This window comes from Conger conger, chromosome 14 (assembly GCF_963514075.1).
Source record: "Conger conger chromosome 14, fConCon1.1, whole genome shotgun sequence".
In the NCBI taxonomy this organism is placed as follows: domain Eukaryota; kingdom Metazoa; phylum Chordata; class Actinopteri; order Anguilliformes; family Congridae; genus Conger; species Conger conger.
The window spans coordinates 9,678,927-9,698,272 of NC_083773.1; the positions used below are offsets into that span (position 1 = coordinate 9,678,927).

Consider the following 19,346-nt stretch of genomic DNA (forward strand, 5'->3'; position numbering starts at 1 on the left):
CTGAGACGCTTCCGCTCCGCCACTGCTATTCACAAACGTCAATACCAGACGAGCATGCCTTTTAAAACGACACTTTGAAGCGGAGTAGTTTACCGTTGTGGTTTCTGAACTCCCTGTCACAACGCAAACCCATTGCACAACTCTGCCTTCTTACGGTGTTTAAGGTACCGACAGTACGGGGCTGTTTCTCACTTTCCAGGCCGCCTTTTTTCAGAAATGATAATAAACAGCGGGCCGTCAGCCCGTAGTGGCGCGGGTTCAGTTTTCCGGTTGTTCAACGGTTTCCTGACACGCCGTAGAGGATTAGAGCGATGTCAGCATAAGCTCTTAAACATGTGAGTGATGATGACAACCTTATGGAGAGACTCTTCTGAAACACTTTTACCCACAATCACCCCGTCATCATGGGCAGTTTCCCCAGAAAGGCCAGGCTAACTCTTACCATATGCTGCAAAGCACAGGATGAGTAATGTGACCCTCCCGCAGACGGGGAGATGTGCGGAGAGAACTAACGCAGGACCCGCGTGTCTGAGATGAGACCAGCTCCTGCCCCATATCAAACTGCAAACCCCTGGTCCTCCAAGGAAAGATCAACGGAGTACAGAAAGGTATTTGAATCCAAAACAATTACGTAATTGACCCAGGTCTGATATACAGCAGGCTTCATTGTGCTGCACTCATTCACCGGGTACAGTCCTTGAGCCCGTCGGCTCTCTGAAGTCATGAGGCGTCACTTGTGGCCTTCTGAGAGTTCTGGCTGTTCAAACTATTTCCTGGGGCACAGAGTATCACATGGCATGAATGTACATTTCTTTTTCAGAAAAGCCGACGTTCGTTGGATTGTATTGCATGCTGAAATGATTATTTGAAGAAGCACATGCCAGCATGCCTTTCTGCATTCAAGGTCTCTGGACAAACATAACCCAATTCCTCAGCCACAGGACTCAGATGACATGCAAATACTTGCAGTTACAGAAACATGTATATTTTAACTGTAATATTTGGCCCATTGACTCCAGTTCACAAACTAATATCAACAAAGAGGCTTCCAGTTGTTCGTAGTTCTGCAGTACATACTCCCCTCTCTGGGATGTCCTCGTCTTTGGATCAGCGCATTAGCGGTGACACAGTAACTAACACAATACAAGCAAAACACTGCATTTGTTTAAACCGAATCACCACAGACAAGAAATGTAATTACTCTCATTAAAAACAAGATGAAGAAAAGCAGAGGTTAAGCATTCACATTGTAAAATAAAATTATACGAGGCAAAAGATAATTAAAATGGTAAGAAATAGAACTGCTCGGCTAGATAAACAGCACACACATACAGTAACACAAACAAAAGGTTCATTACAAGTAAGAGCCGTATTCAAAGACCTGACATTTTTCTAGGCAAGATACTCACATCACATTGTAAATGTCAGCATCGTATCTTCAGGACCGAGTTTCTTGTACCTTACCTCATCTCATGCAAATTAGTAATGTTCCAGGAGAAGCTACTGTATGTTGGAACGTGCTTATAATCACAAGTGCGCTTTAGACTTTCTGTCACTCATTCTTTATTGTTGGGGGTGATGTACGTGCAATGGTTAGGAAAATGTCTGCATAACTCTGAGTGCATACTCAAGTACCCAAGTGGGGTACTGCCATTGTACCCTTTAATCCGTATAGTGTTTAATGCGCTTTAATGTAAAAGTATTCAGCTGTATGAAAAAAAACTCTCTATAAAATGCAGCTAAACGGCTCCAATGAAAGACGTTCTTACTAGGATGAAGTTGACAGTCTTGACCGTGTAATTGAAAGTCTTTGCGGCGCCCCACTCGGCCCCTGAAGCTGAGTCCGCAGACAGCAGCGCGCGAGCGTCTCGTGGTAAACGGTCGGTTTCCTGCCACATCCCCTCCGTCTAATACCTTCTCATCCTGCACTGAGAGCCGGCACGGTCACAAAACCCGAACCCCCCCCCCCCCCGTGGCGCTAAGTGACCGAGGACGCTACTATCATCGCCTTATCGACGGGACGCGGCAGAAAGTCGATAAACACGGGCGCTGAAATGCCCTCCCCCTCCAACGCGCGCAGACACCTGGGGAGCCGGGCGGGCGTGTAATTGAGGCCATTGTGCGACTGACTCTGGCCAGCTGAGCGCCAGACCCCGCTCAGCGATGTTAAAGGAAGGAAGAACAACCAGAACTATCAGCTTCTACTCTGCTTTAGCCTAGCCGTGCGCGTAGTTACGCAAGTCTACTGCGAGAATAGCTCTACATTTCAAGACGCTGCACATATGCAGTGGTGAACTGCAAAATAAATCGTTTTTATTCATTGTTGACACTATATTTCGCCCATATAACCCCTCCATTTTGTACCTCAGAATTTAGACTATCCAACAACCCGAGCCAACCCAATAAGGACTCAAAAGGTACAAAGCCACAGGTCATAATAATAAACTTTCCAATAGGGACCCATTGTACTGTAAGAACAGTGGTAAAGATTTAAGCGTGGAGCAATTTCACCTCTAGCCTCTCTCTCTATTGTTCTTCTCTGCCAGACTCATCAATGCAGAGGCTTGTGGATGCTGCCTTCGCCTGCCACCTGTAAAGCCGCCATGTTGGCTCAACCCTTCCCATAAGGCCGCTGGGCTCTGTGGGACTTGGGAGTGCAGCTGCCTGAGGCTTCACTGGCTAAAAACTACAGAACCAACCCTCCACCCTCCCTCGATACCTGCCTTTAAGGACACACACCCAGCCTGCAGGAACACAAGGAAGGCAAAGTTTTAGATGGAGAGGGCCAGAAGTGTCTCGGCAAAGATTAAAAGGGTTCACTCTGCTTCCAAAAAAATTATAGACTCCCTGTTTCTTTCCCAAAGAAAGACTCCTGATGAGGGGGAGCTATTGGACATGGCAGGGCTGGGTCTAACCATAGGTGATATAGGTGGCTGCCTGGGACACCATCCATCCTCGATCACTACCCCAGCTACACTCCCCAGTATGCGATCGATAGATCAGTAAGTGCAGGGCAACAGTGTTAATGATGTCACGCAGTCGGCGGCTCTCATTGGCCCATTCCGGTGGCACATTTCCAACTTCGGAACGGAGGAATTCTAAACGTGGGTCTCCAACAATACCGTTTTCGCCCCCCTGAGGGCATTCAATTGAAAAGAGCGCAGGTTTCAGACAGTTTGTACAGCCCGTTACCACATTAGAACATTCCAGGCTGACGGCGCTAATACGCCGCACCTGAAAGCTTCCAAACCCGGAGTCTTTTGAGCAATCTCAGCTCTTCGCAAATCCATTTTCTCTCTTTTTTCTCTGAAATGACGTGCCCTCCAGAGGCTCAATGCGGCTCATCCAGCCCCCACGGAGAAGGCAGCTGCAGGTGCCTGAGAGCGGCACGCCCTCTAGTGGCGAGCGACGAGGCTCCTCAGCGCTAAACGCCGCGAGGACTCGCTCGCGAAGGCTGGTGCGCGCACACACCGCGACCGCCTTTCTGAACAAATCCCCCAATTAGGAGCCACGCATGGATCTCTGCGAACTGCTTCCAGATAACACCACGAGCGCACATCAACAAATGTACATCGACAAACAAACAAAAACATCAAAAGGTTTTTCCACTTTTATTCGTTTGCAGGCTTTAATGAAGTCACAGTTGCGGCTCCTTTTCTAAAGGGCTTTGGAAAATTGTCATAAAAAAATAAAAAAACGTAGGCTAACTGCTGACATCACAGGGGGAGAAATGTAATTTGCATGAAGGTTTTTTTGGTTTGTTTTTTCTCAGCTGCTACAATGACAGTATGGTCACCTGATTACAGATTACTGTGGGATTGATGTGTACCCGAGAGGACACACCGTCCTGACCTGCAGGAATCCCCGACTGCCAGTCATCTGGCACAGAACATTAATCTTCCCCAATGAGCAGGGTGGAGCATAATCATCCGCTGCACCACAACATAATTATGAGCGCAAGTACAGCAACACATCATTCAGAAATTAGCATTTCCTAAAGATGCTAACGCCTCCAGGACGGAGCCCAAGGCAAGGGTACACTAATAAATACAGTGCATGCTGTTCCCGGTCAGCAGTAAAGGGTTTAATGGCTGTTCTTTCTGTGGCAGTCACATGGAACTTGAAAGCCTTGCAGGGTTCAGTTCTTCGCTTTGAAGCTCTCATTTTTTTTTGCGCTGGAAGTCAATTCAATAAACCATAAAGAGATGAAAGGCAAAATAAATGTCACCGGAGTCCAGCTGATTTATCAGTCATCTGTTAACTACTGCTGGAATTCCGAGCAGGTAAAGGAGGAAGGAGGAAATGCTATAGGATGGATGAAAAAAAGATATTTATTTATTTTGGCTCAGATGCTTGGAGACCATGCCATTCAAATATACATATACAGGAACTCAGTTTCAGGAGAATGTGGAAAATGCATAAGATATATACATGCAAACTCTGAGATCACACACTGCATTGCTTTGCACTCAAGCAAGGCCCGGACAAGGCTCGCTTTTCATGAGGTTTTTAAACAGCGGTTGATAGAGAATAAAGGAGGATGGCATAAAGGTCTATCAATGCCATCCATCAAGACTGAGCAAAATACAGCCTCTATGGTACTGTTACAGAAAATCAGACCATGAGAGGAGACCTTTATCCAGTGTCTTGGAGAAAACACAACCAGGAGATATTTTCTGACCGATATAAATTACACTAAACACAACCAGAAGAGCCAGTCGGACTGTTACACACTACAGAAGATGCATCCAGCAGACGCTCAGATGATTATGTGTTACAAATGTGGTTCCCTAGGTCAGAGTCACCATGCAGTACTGTAGATCAGCCTCCAGGAAAAACAAAAGTTCAACTATGCAGGAAGGAAGACAAGCCTCTCTGGGCGCAGAGAGGAGAAGATGAGAGGAGGAGGAGGATTCTGGAGGAAGAGGAAGAGGAGGAGGAGGAGCAGGAGGAAGGAGAGGAAAGAGGCCACATCATCTCGCGCTTCCCGTTATCTTGAAGGACTGCTACTTCCAGAAGCTGGGCAACAGAACTGGTGAGGAGAGGTTGCCTCCCTGTCGGAGAGGGAAAACAGCAGGGGGGCACTCTACAACCTGCCAATCAACACAACACAGTCCTGTAGCATGAAGGCTGGAACATACTGCTCATACGATTAAGAAAAAACTACTGCCGCCACAGTTGCTACAACACAGTTATCACTGGGGAGATGCTACTCATATGCTACACGTTGCCCGGTTACTGCATCCTCTTTTCCATTGATAAGACTGTAGGCTAGTGGTTCCCAAACATCTCCTTGACTACCCACAGCCAGTCCAGGTACTGATGTACCTGATGCCGTTACTCAAACAATCATTGATTCGTTACAGGTATATCAGGTGTACTTCAGGTGGAACACATCAAATACCTGGACCGGCTGAGGGTAATCGAGGATAGGTTTGAGAGCCACTGCTGTAGGCTAACCAACTCTATACTGCAAACATACTTTTTCTAAGAGCCTGTCAATTTGCCTGTTGGAAATTGTAAATGCAACTGTTACTTACATTAATATCACAATGTACAGTTAGTATTTGGTATCAGAATCACAATAAGGCCTAGTTATGGAACCCCTATGGTCTGAATTGAATAAAAAGCCCAATCTGCTGTAATCCCAGCAACATGAAAAACGCCCAGGTCATGTGGTGATGTTCTGCAGTTGGAAATTTCAGAGGAAAAACGGTGAGAAATTCTGAGAACCTGGAAATTGCTTTTTTTTCTTTTTCTTTTTTTTTTTCTGATTATATAAGTGCCAAGCGGGTGCAAGCAAACAGAATAGCATGTTATTTAATGCCGAGCAATTTCTCGTGAGTTCTGTTGGAAACTGCAGTGTAAGGGGAACAGACATTTCCTCTGCACCTGGACCGGAGCCAGCGCAACGAGCGCGGGAACAGAATGTTCTGGAACCGCGCTCCCGCACGGGCGTCCATCTTCATCACCGGAGTCACGGTCTGGTCCCTGTCACCTCTCTGGACACAGCTCTACCTGCGTGCTGTCCTTTAGAGACCTTCAGGGACCTCAGTACTCCCGCGTAACACCATTACCGTGTTTAATCTGAGTCTCCAGTCCCTTCCGAGTAAATCTGGAAATCTGTGAATTACTGTAATTTGGTTTACGACCGCATCCAGGGCAATAAAGAAACTATAGAGCAGACTACCGATATCAAATAAACATGTAGCTCATAGCATGAAAATCTATATGCTGCATGCCTTTGGCCAGTTCATTTGAGAAAACACAACCAGGAGAGCTTTTCTGACCCTAATAAATGACAGAAAACGCAACCAGAAGAGGCAGTTGGACTGTTATCGACTACAGATGATGCAATTTCAGGAACTCGGCTCTCCTGTGTAACACCATTAATGTGTTTAACCTGAGTCTCAAGTCCCTTCCTGCCCCATCCTGCTTTTCAGCTGTGAATGCATTAGGCATACGACCGCATCCAGAGCAATTAAGAAACTACAAAGAAGACTACCTATCAAATGAACATACAGCGTGTGGCATAGAAAATCTATATGATGCATACGTTGAGTGCGCCGTTTGGTAGTTAAAATGAGTTTACTTATGGTTTAACGGATAAAAGGACACAACCATCAGTGTATAAATCCTGAAATGGGGGTTGAAGATGGGTGTCATGATGAAGTGATGGTGATGAGGAAGCAGCACCTGGATGATGTAAACGGCAGGGCTTCCCCCGTTTGGGAGGGACATGCCAAGGACCGGGACGGATTAAAGGGGTGGAATGGGGCAACTTTCTGAGAGACGCCCTCCTCTACAGCAAAGGTGTCAAACTCCAGTCCTGGAGGGCCACAGTGTCTGCTGGTTTTTGGGTTGTTCTCGGCACCAGTGGTTCATTTAAGTCGATGACTGGCTAAAGAATCCACACACCTCGTTCTCAAGGCCTTAACTGGCAGCTGATTGACAGGAAAGCACAAAAACCCACAGGCCCCTTGGGAATTTAGCTTGACACCCCTGCTCTAGAAGGACGGCAGCCCGTCCTTACACCCGTGTCCTGGTAAAAGGCAGAGGCAACGTCTGCTCCCTGTGCGACTGGAACCCGCGATTTCCGCCGCGGCACATTGTCTCCCGTTTGCTGTCGCTATAAGCGGCTTCATAATTATACCAATTAAACACAATCAGTTATGGCGAGAGGGCATGAATCAGGGTTTATGGGTTTATTCACACACCTGGGCGGCTGCGTTTATGTCGGGTTACATGTCATTATTTCAAGTGCCGCGTCGTTCATTAGTGTAACGACAATTAACACGGGCGCTACGGACATCCCGAACATAGATGGCCTGCCTCTACATACGCACCCGTATTTCCCTCAGTGGGTTTTATTGCAAATCTTTCTAAAAACACTACACTGTGAACTGGTCGCACATTAAGCAGGTCTATCGTTCATGAGCTGGAATTACAGAAGCCTTCAATAAGGTAGGCAGACCCAAACACAGCAGTTTAGAACCTAAAGTGCTGTTTAACACAGTTCTGAAGGCCAGATTCTGAGGCTCAATCCCCGCATTTTTCAACATTTTTATATTTCTGTTATGGCTACAGAGAATCACCTGCAGATAATCAAGTCTGAATGTAAATCCAGTAATGTTGATCACCATAAAATCTCTATGCCAGAGGTCCTCACTCCTGGTCCTGGAGAGCCGCAGGGCGTGCTGCCTTTTGTTTTGCCTGAATAATAAACAATTCAGACCCAAGAAACCAGGCAAGGCAAGCTAAATGTGTAATTAACTGCGTTAATTGATCAATTAAGCACAGAGCAACAACAAAAGCCAGCGTACCCTGCGACTCTCTAGGACCAGGAGTGAAGACCACCGCTCTAAGCCTTCCTACACGGAGGTGAAAGAGTGGAGCAGGCCTGCTTACCTGCACACAGAGAGAGGTACAGGGACTGTTAGCTGAGCATTGAACAAGGGAGCTGGGCAGCAATACTGGTGCAAAGTGTCTACAGACCTACGACACAAGGAGAAACACAGAGTCAAAAACCCAGAGCTAGCTCAGACCTGGTTATATGAATTTAGAACGTTTTAACCAGAAATAAGAGTTTGTCATTATGGATTGCTTATGACTGGCCGCAAATGATTGGTGTGCACAATTTCGCAATGGATTTGGGTTTGATATAGTGAACTAACTCAAATGTTAGAAGATGAGGTTTTGGGGGGTGTTTTGTTCCATGTTGAATGAAAAGACATGGAAGACTGTTGGTTTGCTGAAATGGTTTAGCTGGGGATCGTAAGCCAATAAAGTAATATTCCTCCCCTACAGATGAGCAACTCTGCACCAGTTTGCTGCACCGTGACTGACAGTCCACTGCTTGTCCGATCCTAGAACCACGACTCACTCAAAACCCTGCCCCACTCTGGACACAGCCCTCTGATTGGGACAGGACACCAATGGGAGTGGCTTTCCTTTAAGACCGCCATTTTACATCCCAAACTGTTAAAACATTGGGCCTGTTTCTGATCGAACAGCACAACAGAGCCAAGACCATGTACTCACGCGAGACCAGTTTGAGAGGTATCTCTCAGAGGGATAAAAAAGTCAGTCTTCTATGAACTGAGGGCAATACCATTTTGGATTTAGTCCCAAGAGAACTGTGTTTAACCACACATTACAGCAACTGAAGCACGTGAATGAAATGCAACTCTGAGATGATAACAAAAAGGAACCTTTTCTAAGCACCATATAACTCCCGACCTTTACATACTGGATAATGATCATGTTGCAGTGGTATGCCAGGAGGGAGATGGTTGCCTTATCCATTGCTTTCGGCACAATAGGATCACAGACAAGCGGATGGGAAGACGAGGGATTCATGGAAACATGCTGCTGGGAACACACTGTACAAAAGCCTTGACAAGAGCATCACAACTCACAAGGGGCTACTTTCCAATCGCTTATTTTTTTTTACCTCTTTGCCTCCTTTCCTTCCTTCCTTTCCTAACCCCTACTATAACTCCACCCATCAGAGAACGCAAGGATGAAAGGAAGGAGGAAAGGATGAGAGGGTGGAGGAATTGAGAAAATTGTGAATTAGGTAAATGGAACATCCTTGTGTTCATCTAAATGTCAGTTGGGAGAGGGAGAGAGGTGAATCAACAAGTCCATCATTCATAGGTAAGTCTTGTCAAACAAATAACTCTGCAATAGATGCTCTCGTGTTTCCTGGATAAAGAATTCTGTGGGAGCCTCCTAATGTGGCTCCTGGCCTCTAGCTCCTTCAAGGAGCATTTAACGAGTTGGAATGTCCTTAAAGGTGGGGGAGCTTGATCGCTTTCCGGGTCGGACAAGGAACGAGGAGACAGGGAGAAAAGGATAGAAATAATAATTCATTCATTCATTATCCTATCCCGCTTATCCTGAACAGGGTTGCAGGGGGCTGGAGCCTATCCCAGCATACATTGGGCGAAAGGCAGGAATACACCCTGGACAGGTCGCCAGTCCATCGCAGGGCACACACACCATTCACTCACACACTCATACCTATGGGCAATTTAGACTCTCCAATCAGCCTAACCTGCATGTCTTTGGACTGTGGAAGGAAACCGGAGTACCCGGAGGAAACCCACACAAACACGGGGAGAACATGCAAACTCCGCACAGAGAGGCCCCGACCGACGGGGATTCGAACCCAGGACCATCCGTGCCGCCCACCATGAAATAAAAAAAATAAAAAAAACAAAAAAAAAAACAGCTTCAAACCTGTAGCAAAACAAACAAAAAAAAAATAAATAAAAAGAAAATTGAACAAAAGGCTCAGTTATTAGCTTACATTGTGCAATTTGAATTGATAAAAATTCATTATTAATTCATTTGCACAACAAACAGTTTGGAAAAACGTACAAAGCTGTCTGATAACAGCTCTTCGGCTGGGCCGTCTCGGAGGCAAGTGGTGCTCACCATCCAGGGGAACAACGCATTAAATATTGACACAGGGCCACATAAATATTTCAGCAATCTGTAAATTATTGAAAAGATCAAGGGCATCTTTGGATAGATTTCCTTATGAGAAACTTCAGTGGGACAGCAGAAGCATGAAAACAATTAATCACTGGACTGCCATTTTAGCTCAGTCAACCATTCAGAGCCCGGCATTCTTGCGCACTACTTTGATAGAATTAGTATACTATACTGCAGAAAAAACAAAGAAATAAGTCAATCTTACTCTACTAAGTCAAATCTTATCTTGATTTTAGTCTTATATTTAAGACTTATTTCTATTAGGTTTTTTTGCTCAATAAGACAAACATACACTCAGTGAGCACTTTATTAGGCATTCATTAGACTTATATTTTTAGATTACCAACACGATTACCAAGTCCCTCATTACCAACACGTTGTGTGTGAAAATCGCAGGAGATCAGCAGTTTCTGAGATATCCAAACCACCCTGGTCAGTCACTGATATCACATTCTTCCCCATTCTGATGGTTGATGTGAACATTAACTGACGCTCCTGACCCGTATCTACATGAATGTATGCATTGCACTGCTGCCACACGATTGGCTGATTAGACAATTGCATGCATAGGTGTCCATTACCCATTGCCAATGGGGTAAGATAATTTCACTTGTAAAGCAAAAAACCCATATTCAAGCTCATATTTTCTACTTGAGAGGAAAAAAAATTAAAGACTTGTTAAGACTCCACCGTTCTGGAATGTCACGTCTTTCCCTCTCTCTCTTTCTCTCTCTGTCTCGCTCTCTCGCTCTCTCTCATTTCAGCATGATGAGTGTTGTGTGCAGGCTGTACAGGCCGCTGGGGTGTGTTTTAATCCAGGTGAGGAGGTGTGGAAGATGAACAGGGCTGTCAGTGCTGTGGAAGAAGGCAGCCCTGTGGGCTCTGATCAAATGGCAGGGCCACCCCACTTAGCTGGGCCATCCATCACCCGCTTTACAGACGCGTTTCAGTGGGACCATACCAGACCAGTTACAGCACGTTACTGCATAAACGCCACCCAGACGCCATCTCACAACTGTCAATTCCAGTTGAAAATAATTCACACTGCATACGTGCTCGGACGAGTATGGAACACAAATGGAAAGCTACAGGATGACCACGAAACAGTGTAAATTAAAGTTAGGGTATTGAACATTCGCATATGGCCCCTCACCCTGCAGTTCACAAACGCCTCACACTGAAAGCCAATGGCAGTTTACCATGTGAGTGTGCCCACTGTATGCCAAACCACATGTGGGCGGGGCCATCCAGGGCAGTGATGTCACAGGTAATAGTATCCATGGTGATAAGCGGGGAGATGAGTGTCATCTGCTGTTAAATTGACAGACTTTGACCCACATAGCGCAGCTAGCTGCTACGAAATGCAGTGCAGGTGAGCATCAAAACTCATTGCTGCCAATAGCACACGGAGCGCCACATCAAGTCTTCACTTCTGAAAGCAACTTTCAATGTTTTTCTTTCTTTGGAAGAAAATCTGACACTAAAACCGACACAAACAAATAGTTATGTAATTATCGCACATGTGGGCTGTGCCACCCAGAGGATTATGGGATTGCCAGTTGTTTGCGATTAGCCAGCACCAGGAGAGGCAGGGCACTGTGTGACATAAGTGACCTTGGAAAAGTCATCCGATCTCCCCGTCCAAGCACAGAGCAGCTACCCATCTCCGCTCGACCCGTGGAAGATTCCAGAGAACAGATGGAGATGCTCCTGTCTTACGCAACCAGGTGCTTCAAGCAGAAATGTGTTTTTATAAGGTTCACTTCATATCTCCCATGAACTACACAGCCAGTGAAAATTCTAACATAAAATAATTTTCCAAAATCAATTACCTATAAATATTGAGACAGTCAGCATTCAAATGAGGGAGAAAAGAAGGGATGTCTCCCTTTCTCAGGAAATACAATTAAAATATTTTAAGCATGGCTACTGGCAGCATTCGTCTTATGAAGCACTTAATCATTTGCTCAGTTTAGCACAGCGGAATATCACTGCTGTCACACAATATTTAGAGTTCAGCAGCATTGGCAGATTTCTCCCAACACTTCATCAGCATAGACGTCTCACTCAAAACACTGGAGACAGTGGCAGCACTGCCAAGCACAGTCCAACAAAAATATATAAGCACACTCACGCTCATGCTCACGCTCACACTCACACACACACACGCACACATACACACACACACACACACACGCACACACACGCACACACACGCACACACACACACACACACACACACACACACGCACACACACTCACATACTCACACACACAAACACACACACACACACACACACAAACAGAGATTCACACACACACACACACTCACGCACACACACACACACTCACACACTCACACACACTCACACACACGCACACACGCACACACGCACACACGCACACACGCACACACACAATTCAAACAGAGACCTGATTTGTATGCGCTTAAAAGGATTTGCTGTGGCTGCAAAACCAAAGGCTAAAACTGCGACACGGACAATGGCTCGTCAAGCTGAGGAGATACGACAGCTCCGCCTTCAAACTGCCGTGCGGAGGAGAAGCTAAGCCACACTTTGGAGCCTCTAGACATAGTCTGAAAAAACAACAACAGCCTCACGCTGTTTCCATAAATAACTCTGTGGTGATGTCAGCTGTACTACGCAAACACTGTCCACCCTGTCTTCAGTATTCAGTAGAGGAGACGTCTTGCTTCGTTGAGTCATTCTGTCCGGCAAGTCTACTTCACTGGGTTTTCACCTAAATGCCCACAACAACTACATGCAATCAAGCTGAAATTTTACAAAGCATGTTTCAAATGGTCATCTGTTTATCTACAGCTTGTGTGTCCCTGGATATCCCCTCCTGCTTTCTGTAGCCTACATGGACAGCACTCACTCCATACCCAGTTTTTAGTTTTCCGACAGCAGCTCTCTCACAGGCACAAGCATCCCCCTGGCACTTCTCATTTGGCTCAGGCTGCTGTGCAAATACTCCCAACAGGGACGCCAAAGTGAAACGCACCTCAGCGCTGCACGATTCACCGCTCAGTTCATTTACACGCACACACATACAGGCACACACATACACGCACGTACATACACGCACACACACACACACACACACACATACATACAAACACGCACGCACATACACGCACACATACAGAAACACACACATACACGCACACACATACACGCACACACACACACACATACATACATACACGCACGCACGCACATACATGCACACACACGCACGCACGCACGCACATACACACACACACATACACACAAGCAACTCAGTAATACAATATTCACAGGTCAATTCATTTACACACACACACACACACACACACACACACACACACACATTCGCACATACAGGCACACACACATACACATGCATACACACACAAGCAATTCAGTACTACAAGATTCACATCTCAGTTCATTTACACACACACACACACACACACACACACATTCGCACATACAGACACACACACATACACATGCATACACACACAACTCGGTGCTACAAGATTCACACGTCAATTCATTTACACACACATACGCACGTACACACATACAGGCACACACACACACACACACACACACACACACACACACACACACACACACACACACACACACACACACACAGATACACACAAAACCCAGTGTTAAAAGATTCACAGGTCAATTCATTTACAAACACACGGACACAAACACAGACCTACAGACACATTCACACTCACACGGAGACACTCAGAGACACACACAAACATACACACACACCTCTGTCACGTGCACATCACAGACATGCACAAACACACACACAAGCACTCGCAAACAAATGAACACACACAGACAGACAGACAGACACACAGAGATATACACACACACTTCTTAAATACACGTGCGAAAGATGCCAGCACGCAACACCGATAAAAACCCCTCAACATCTCAGAGCCATACAGACCCCCATTCCCTGACCTTTCAGCTCCCTCTGAACTGACCCCAGGTCAGACGCCCTAAACCCCCCCACACCCCCCACGGCAGGGCTGGAGCGCGTTCAGTACTCACAGACGGCAGCGTGCGCAGGCCATGGCAGAGCAGGCAGGGTCTGGCGCTGGAGTGTGTGTGTGTGCGCGTGTGCGTGTGCGTGTGGGTGAGAGAGAGTGTGTGTGTGTGTGCGTCAGGCAGCAGGGGAGAATCTGGTCTGCTCTGCTCTCACAGGCTGGGCATGTTCATTCAGGCTGGGGCACTGGCTGTGATGTAACCGCCCTCCCGCATGTCATCGGCAGCGCCCAACACAAACGGGGGGGGGGCGCTGTGACTGGCAGCGAGCGGGCAAAGCCCTGCCCCCACCTCACCTCATTCCCACCCCCCCCTCCCCTCCCGACACGGTCAGACCGAGGGTCGGTCACACGGGTTCTGCACGCGCGACCACTCCGGCCGAACGAAGCGTGCGCGCTTTGTTTACGTTCGGCCGAGAGTCCCTCCCGTCCCCATCCTCCCGTCCGCTCGCTGTAGTACGGTCCGTGACGGAGAGAGCCGATTGGCCTGCCGGTCTCCGTGGAAACAGGAGGATGGGTCGGGAGGCACGGCCCATCCTCCCGGACTCCGCCGTGGGATCGACGCGTCTCCATCCCAGTTTCACAAACTCCGCGAATGAACCGTTGCGTAGATGGGCGAACGTAGGAACTGATTACATTTTCTTCATCCGGACAGCTGTCGTCTGGCTCATATTGATGATTCTGGCAAAACAACTTGTAATAAGGTTGTACAGCGAATGAAAAATTAGCCGCAGTTTTGAGATAATTATCGATTCTGTAATAACGGCGGTAAGTTGAAACCATTAAGCAGGATGACAGTTGCGGTCTAATACAAATGAATGCCTCTGGCAACGTGACAACAACAGAGCAGCCAAGTCACCGAGGGATCGGTCAAAGGGGAGTAAAAACTGCTGCATTTGTAAATAAAGTTAAAAATAAAACTGAACAGTGGGGGAGGCTCGATGACAAACACATTTTGATGACCATTTACAAGATGAAGATATAAGATGAAACATACACAAAAAGTTAATGAAAACCTTGACTCTTCCTAAATAATATGTTCATATAAGTAAAGCGAAGGTGGTTGAACTGCAACAAAGATGGATGTGAACTTTCTGTCTGTTTCTCACAAGTTAACAGCTATTCTTACAGCACTGGGGGGAATGCCTGCCTCACTGAGATCATGAAGGAATAAAAAGTCATGTATGTAACACGATAACATTTCAATTTTTTCCAACGACAGACAAAAAATAGACACTCTATTTTTCATTTGACAGTTAGCTTCTCAGCTGTTTCTGATTATCCAGGTGCTGTAATCAATTCCTTAGTGCAGGTATAAGAAAGCTTTCAGAACCTACTCTTGATAGTAGTCTTTTGATTGCCATTGAAGTCATTATTGGCATTTGTCAACATGAGGATCAGAGTTGTGCCAATGACAGTCAAGAAACCCCCCAAGAAAGCTGAGAAATTAGGAAAAAAAACTGTCAGAGACATAGGCTAAACAAATATAGGCTGACTGAAACAAACAGTTTGGAACATAATTAATGGGTCCAGTGCAGGACTGGATTTGAAGCACACAGTCGACAACTAGAATTAGAAATGTCAAAAATGAAATGAAGCGATCACCTCAGTCCAATGAAATCAAGTTTACTGCCAACATTTCAGGCCTGGAAAATGGATATTCTCGGAAGAGCCCGGGCGAATGTGTCGGGTTCTGCGCTAGCAGACATCCCGAGGACATGGGCGTGGCTGTAACGAGGATGGATAACCAGAGGGAAGGGGTCTCGGGAGATGAGCCGTGCCACCTGGTACCAGGAGCGAGGCAGCGAAGAGGCATGGAGTGCTGCCATTTTGACATGCGTTGGCAAGGCCGTCTACCCAGCATGCACTGGGACAGGTCTCTTCCACAGGGAACATTGTGTGCCTCACAGCTGCCTTTCGCTAACACAGCTCTGGATACACAGGGGAGATTTTTTTCCCCCCACATCAATACTACAGTGTAACAAGGATGGCACTTCTGTTGCTCACATTTCGGTCCCCACAAGAGTAGTGCATTAGGGTATCAGGCTTTCTCTGATATGGGGGAACAAAACAGATTATAAGAAGATAGGCCTGTTACACGCTTTAAAAATGCATGCACACACACACACACATACGCACGCACACGCACAGACACGCACACTCTAGGAATGAATAAATAAGTAATAACTCCATTTTTAATACAGCCGTCTAATTTCACACCCTGTGCGACATTCAGTCGCAGTCTGAGTGATGACACATTAGAGCCCCCCTGACAGAGGGACACGCAGGCACACGTGAATACGGTGGGAGAAGTGCTTTGCCAGACGTCACCACTAAAGCATCTGTCACCGTGGTAACAGAATGGTGGGGGGGGGGGGTCTTTTCACCCAAGAGTCGGGCCTGCTGGAGAGACAGAAACAGGCCCGGTCACAAAGCACAAACAGGGGGCTCCATTCAGACTGCACCCCAGCTAAGCCCAAACGTTCTCACAATGTTACTGGAATGTATTGTTAAGGTTGTAACGTTGGCGGTACGTTGCTGTAGCATTGCTGAGAATGTTTTGCGTTAGCCGAGTACGCTGGCTGGGGCACGGGGGTGCTGGGTATTAAAACCACATCGCGGCCCGTCCGCAAGCTCGACAAATCGGCGAGCACCACCGATGGCCAGCGAGCAGTTTACCCCACACACCCCCCACACTCGTTCATTTCGCTCCAGACGTCCTCGGGAGAGAGACGGGGCTGTGCCGCCCTGCGTCTCCCTCAGGCCGAACGACCGCCAGCGGCCCGCCGGATCTGTTCCGGCTCAGCTGGAGCGCGTGCTTGGTCTCACGGTGGGCCTCTTACTGGGGTTACGGGTGGGGGGGCTTTGCGCGAGCGCCCTGCCGTCTGCCTCGCCGACACGAGGGCGGGCTGAGTGTGAGCGCAAACGCTAAACCGCGAGGCGTCGCGGGCAATACGGCGCTCTGAACGATGGCCAAGAGCTGTCGGCGCGGCGAGAACTCGCCCGTACGCGCCGCATACGATTAGCGGCCTCCCTCTCTTTCTCACCCAGCGTGAGAAGCAACGGGGTGCTAAACCATCGCTCAGCAAAAACAGAACGAGCCAGAAATTTCACAACGCTCAGCACCGACCTGCTAGGGATGACGGGAAGGCAGTACGAGTCTCTCACCCCCCTGACGCCATCAAGCTCTTCACTCTCACCGTGCTGGACACCTCACACTCCTCCACCTCTGGTTTTCTTGTGGAACTCCTCCTTTCTTGTGAAACGTCTCTGGCGACACCAGAGGTACCCGAGGTAGTTCATTTGGTAAGTGACAATGAAACATATCATTCTATCGACTACATTAATGACAATGAACGTTATACAAAGTAGGCCCACAGTCACCAAGATGAACAGTCAGCGGTTCAGCAAATACAGTTGAGTGAACGGTCGGTAGCGGGATGCCTGAGGTTAACGTCCATAAAAACCAAGAAAATACTTGGCACTCCAAGGAAGAAAAAAATGCAAAAAACGAGAGAAACCAAACGCAATAATTTAACAGTGAGTGAAAGGTGCCAAAGACAAGCGCAACAAACAAACGTTTCAGTCAGTAAACCATCTTCAGTGCGACTGTACATCCAAAAGACGACGAGGTCAACCACACTTTAACACTGCCTCAACATCATCCAGGAACCTAGGTTCACCTTAAAACCAGCCACACCATTCAGGATGTCTGAAAAGTGCTGATAACTTCCCCACCGGCAGCTCCGCCTTGATAACCTGAGTCACGGTGGGTCGGGCCCAGCGTGTGCCTTGGCGTTAATGTACACCCGGGCATATGGCCCATTAAACCCCAGCTTGCTGGAAGACTCCTCAATCTGCTCGCTCACGACTGCGGCTCCTTTTGGGACACTCCTCGCTGCAGCGTGAGCGAGACCGGCTACCGGGACAGAAGGGCAGTTCTGACCCCTCGGGGTGACTCCCGAGATGGAGCCCGCCCAAATGCAGTACAGCAATGCAGCACTGATATAGCGGTGCTACACCAGCGTTACATCAGCCCCATTAAGATGAACTTTGATTTCGGTTCCATAGCACCCGTGCATTGTGTTGGATTCAATTACTTTCCTGTGGGCGATTGACCTAGCCTGACTGAGCCAACCAAGAGCACCAGAAGGTGGGGTTCGTTTCATAGGTTCCAATAGACCAAACAAGCTTAGTAAAGCGTAGAGAAATATTTTGATCCAAAACAATGAGGTATTTGACCCAGGTCTGATTGCGTCTGAGCGTGTCAGGTCCGTACCGCGCGGCTCAGGGCGATGTCTTGCGTTTCTCTGTTTCAGTCATATAACAAGCGGCTCGGCTGCTGCTCAGTGGAGCGTTTATGGCTGTGCGGGCAACTGTCTCCCTCCACTGGCTGCTCTTCTCAGCTGTGAAGGGAAACCCACAGAAGTGCATTCACTTCTTAACTCTACACAGCGACTGCACATGATCGGGTACGTATCAAACTACCACCCTCTAATGTCATTCATGTAAGGAAGATGACACAATACCACGCAATATATTCTGTATGATAAATATGTATCCTTGTACACAGGTTCTGCACCAAATCATTCAATCTGAGTAAAATTATTTTCTGAATCGATACCAATGATACTAATATTTAGCACTGACTCTGACTGTTAGGATAGGGACCAGACAGAGGCTGTTTGAATGCGGATGTAACATAGATCAGCCACTGGATATCACAGTGGCAGGACTTTTATAAGTATTGTTAAAGGTCAATATAAGGCCACTATAAGGTCCTGGGGCACTTTCTAAAAAGTACTGCGGTTCTAACCTGGCTGTCTGGGCCTACTTCCCCCCCAAAAAAACATCCTCTCTACGCCATCTAATCATCCTCTGTATAGTACGCAATCCTCTGCAATCCCTACTCGCCCCCATTCCCCAGATAATCACTGCAAATGACCACAGACTTCTCACTTGAGCAACCTGGTTAAATAAAATGAGCTCTAATCTCCAGCACAAATGGAGCTGGAGTACTACTGTCACGTAGAGGCCATGGCTCACACGAGCCTGCAGTTACATTCCCTCATTCTTCAGGGAAGAACTTCACACGCCATTTACATCCGCTTCTTTGCTCAGTGACACGATTACCTTTTTGACAAGGGAGCACCATGGAAATTAATTTAAACAAAAAAACAAACAAAAAAGGTTTGATCTTTGCGAAATTAATGCCCGCGCAAGAACTATAATCTGGAAAAAAACCAAACTCTGAGGCAATTGC

The 19,346-nt window shown here is 47.2% G+C and overlaps 1 protein-coding gene across 4 annotated transcripts in view; it reads right to left on the reverse strand.

Annotated features, from left to right (window-relative positions):
* The window catches only part of iqsec1b (IQ motif and Sec7 domain ArfGEF 1b), a 194,637-nt gene that overhangs the window by 82,910 nt on the left and 92,381 nt on the right, over nt 1–19,346 (reverse strand). Inside the window, exons 4-5 of one of the 4 annotated variants that reach the window (XM_061219411.1) lie at nt 7,909–7,995; nt 4,314–5,054 (exon numbers count right to left, since the gene is read on the reverse strand). The exons of the other annotated variants lie outside the window; for them this stretch is intronic. Of the exons in view, the coding sequence (XP_061075395.1) occupies nt 4,991–5,054; nt 7,909–7,995 (151 nt within the window). The 3' untranslated portion in view covers nt 4,314–4,990. Of the gene's footprint in view, nt 1–4,313; nt 5,055–7,908; nt 7,996–19,346 lie in introns of those variants that run through there. 4 annotated transcript variants of the gene reach the window in all.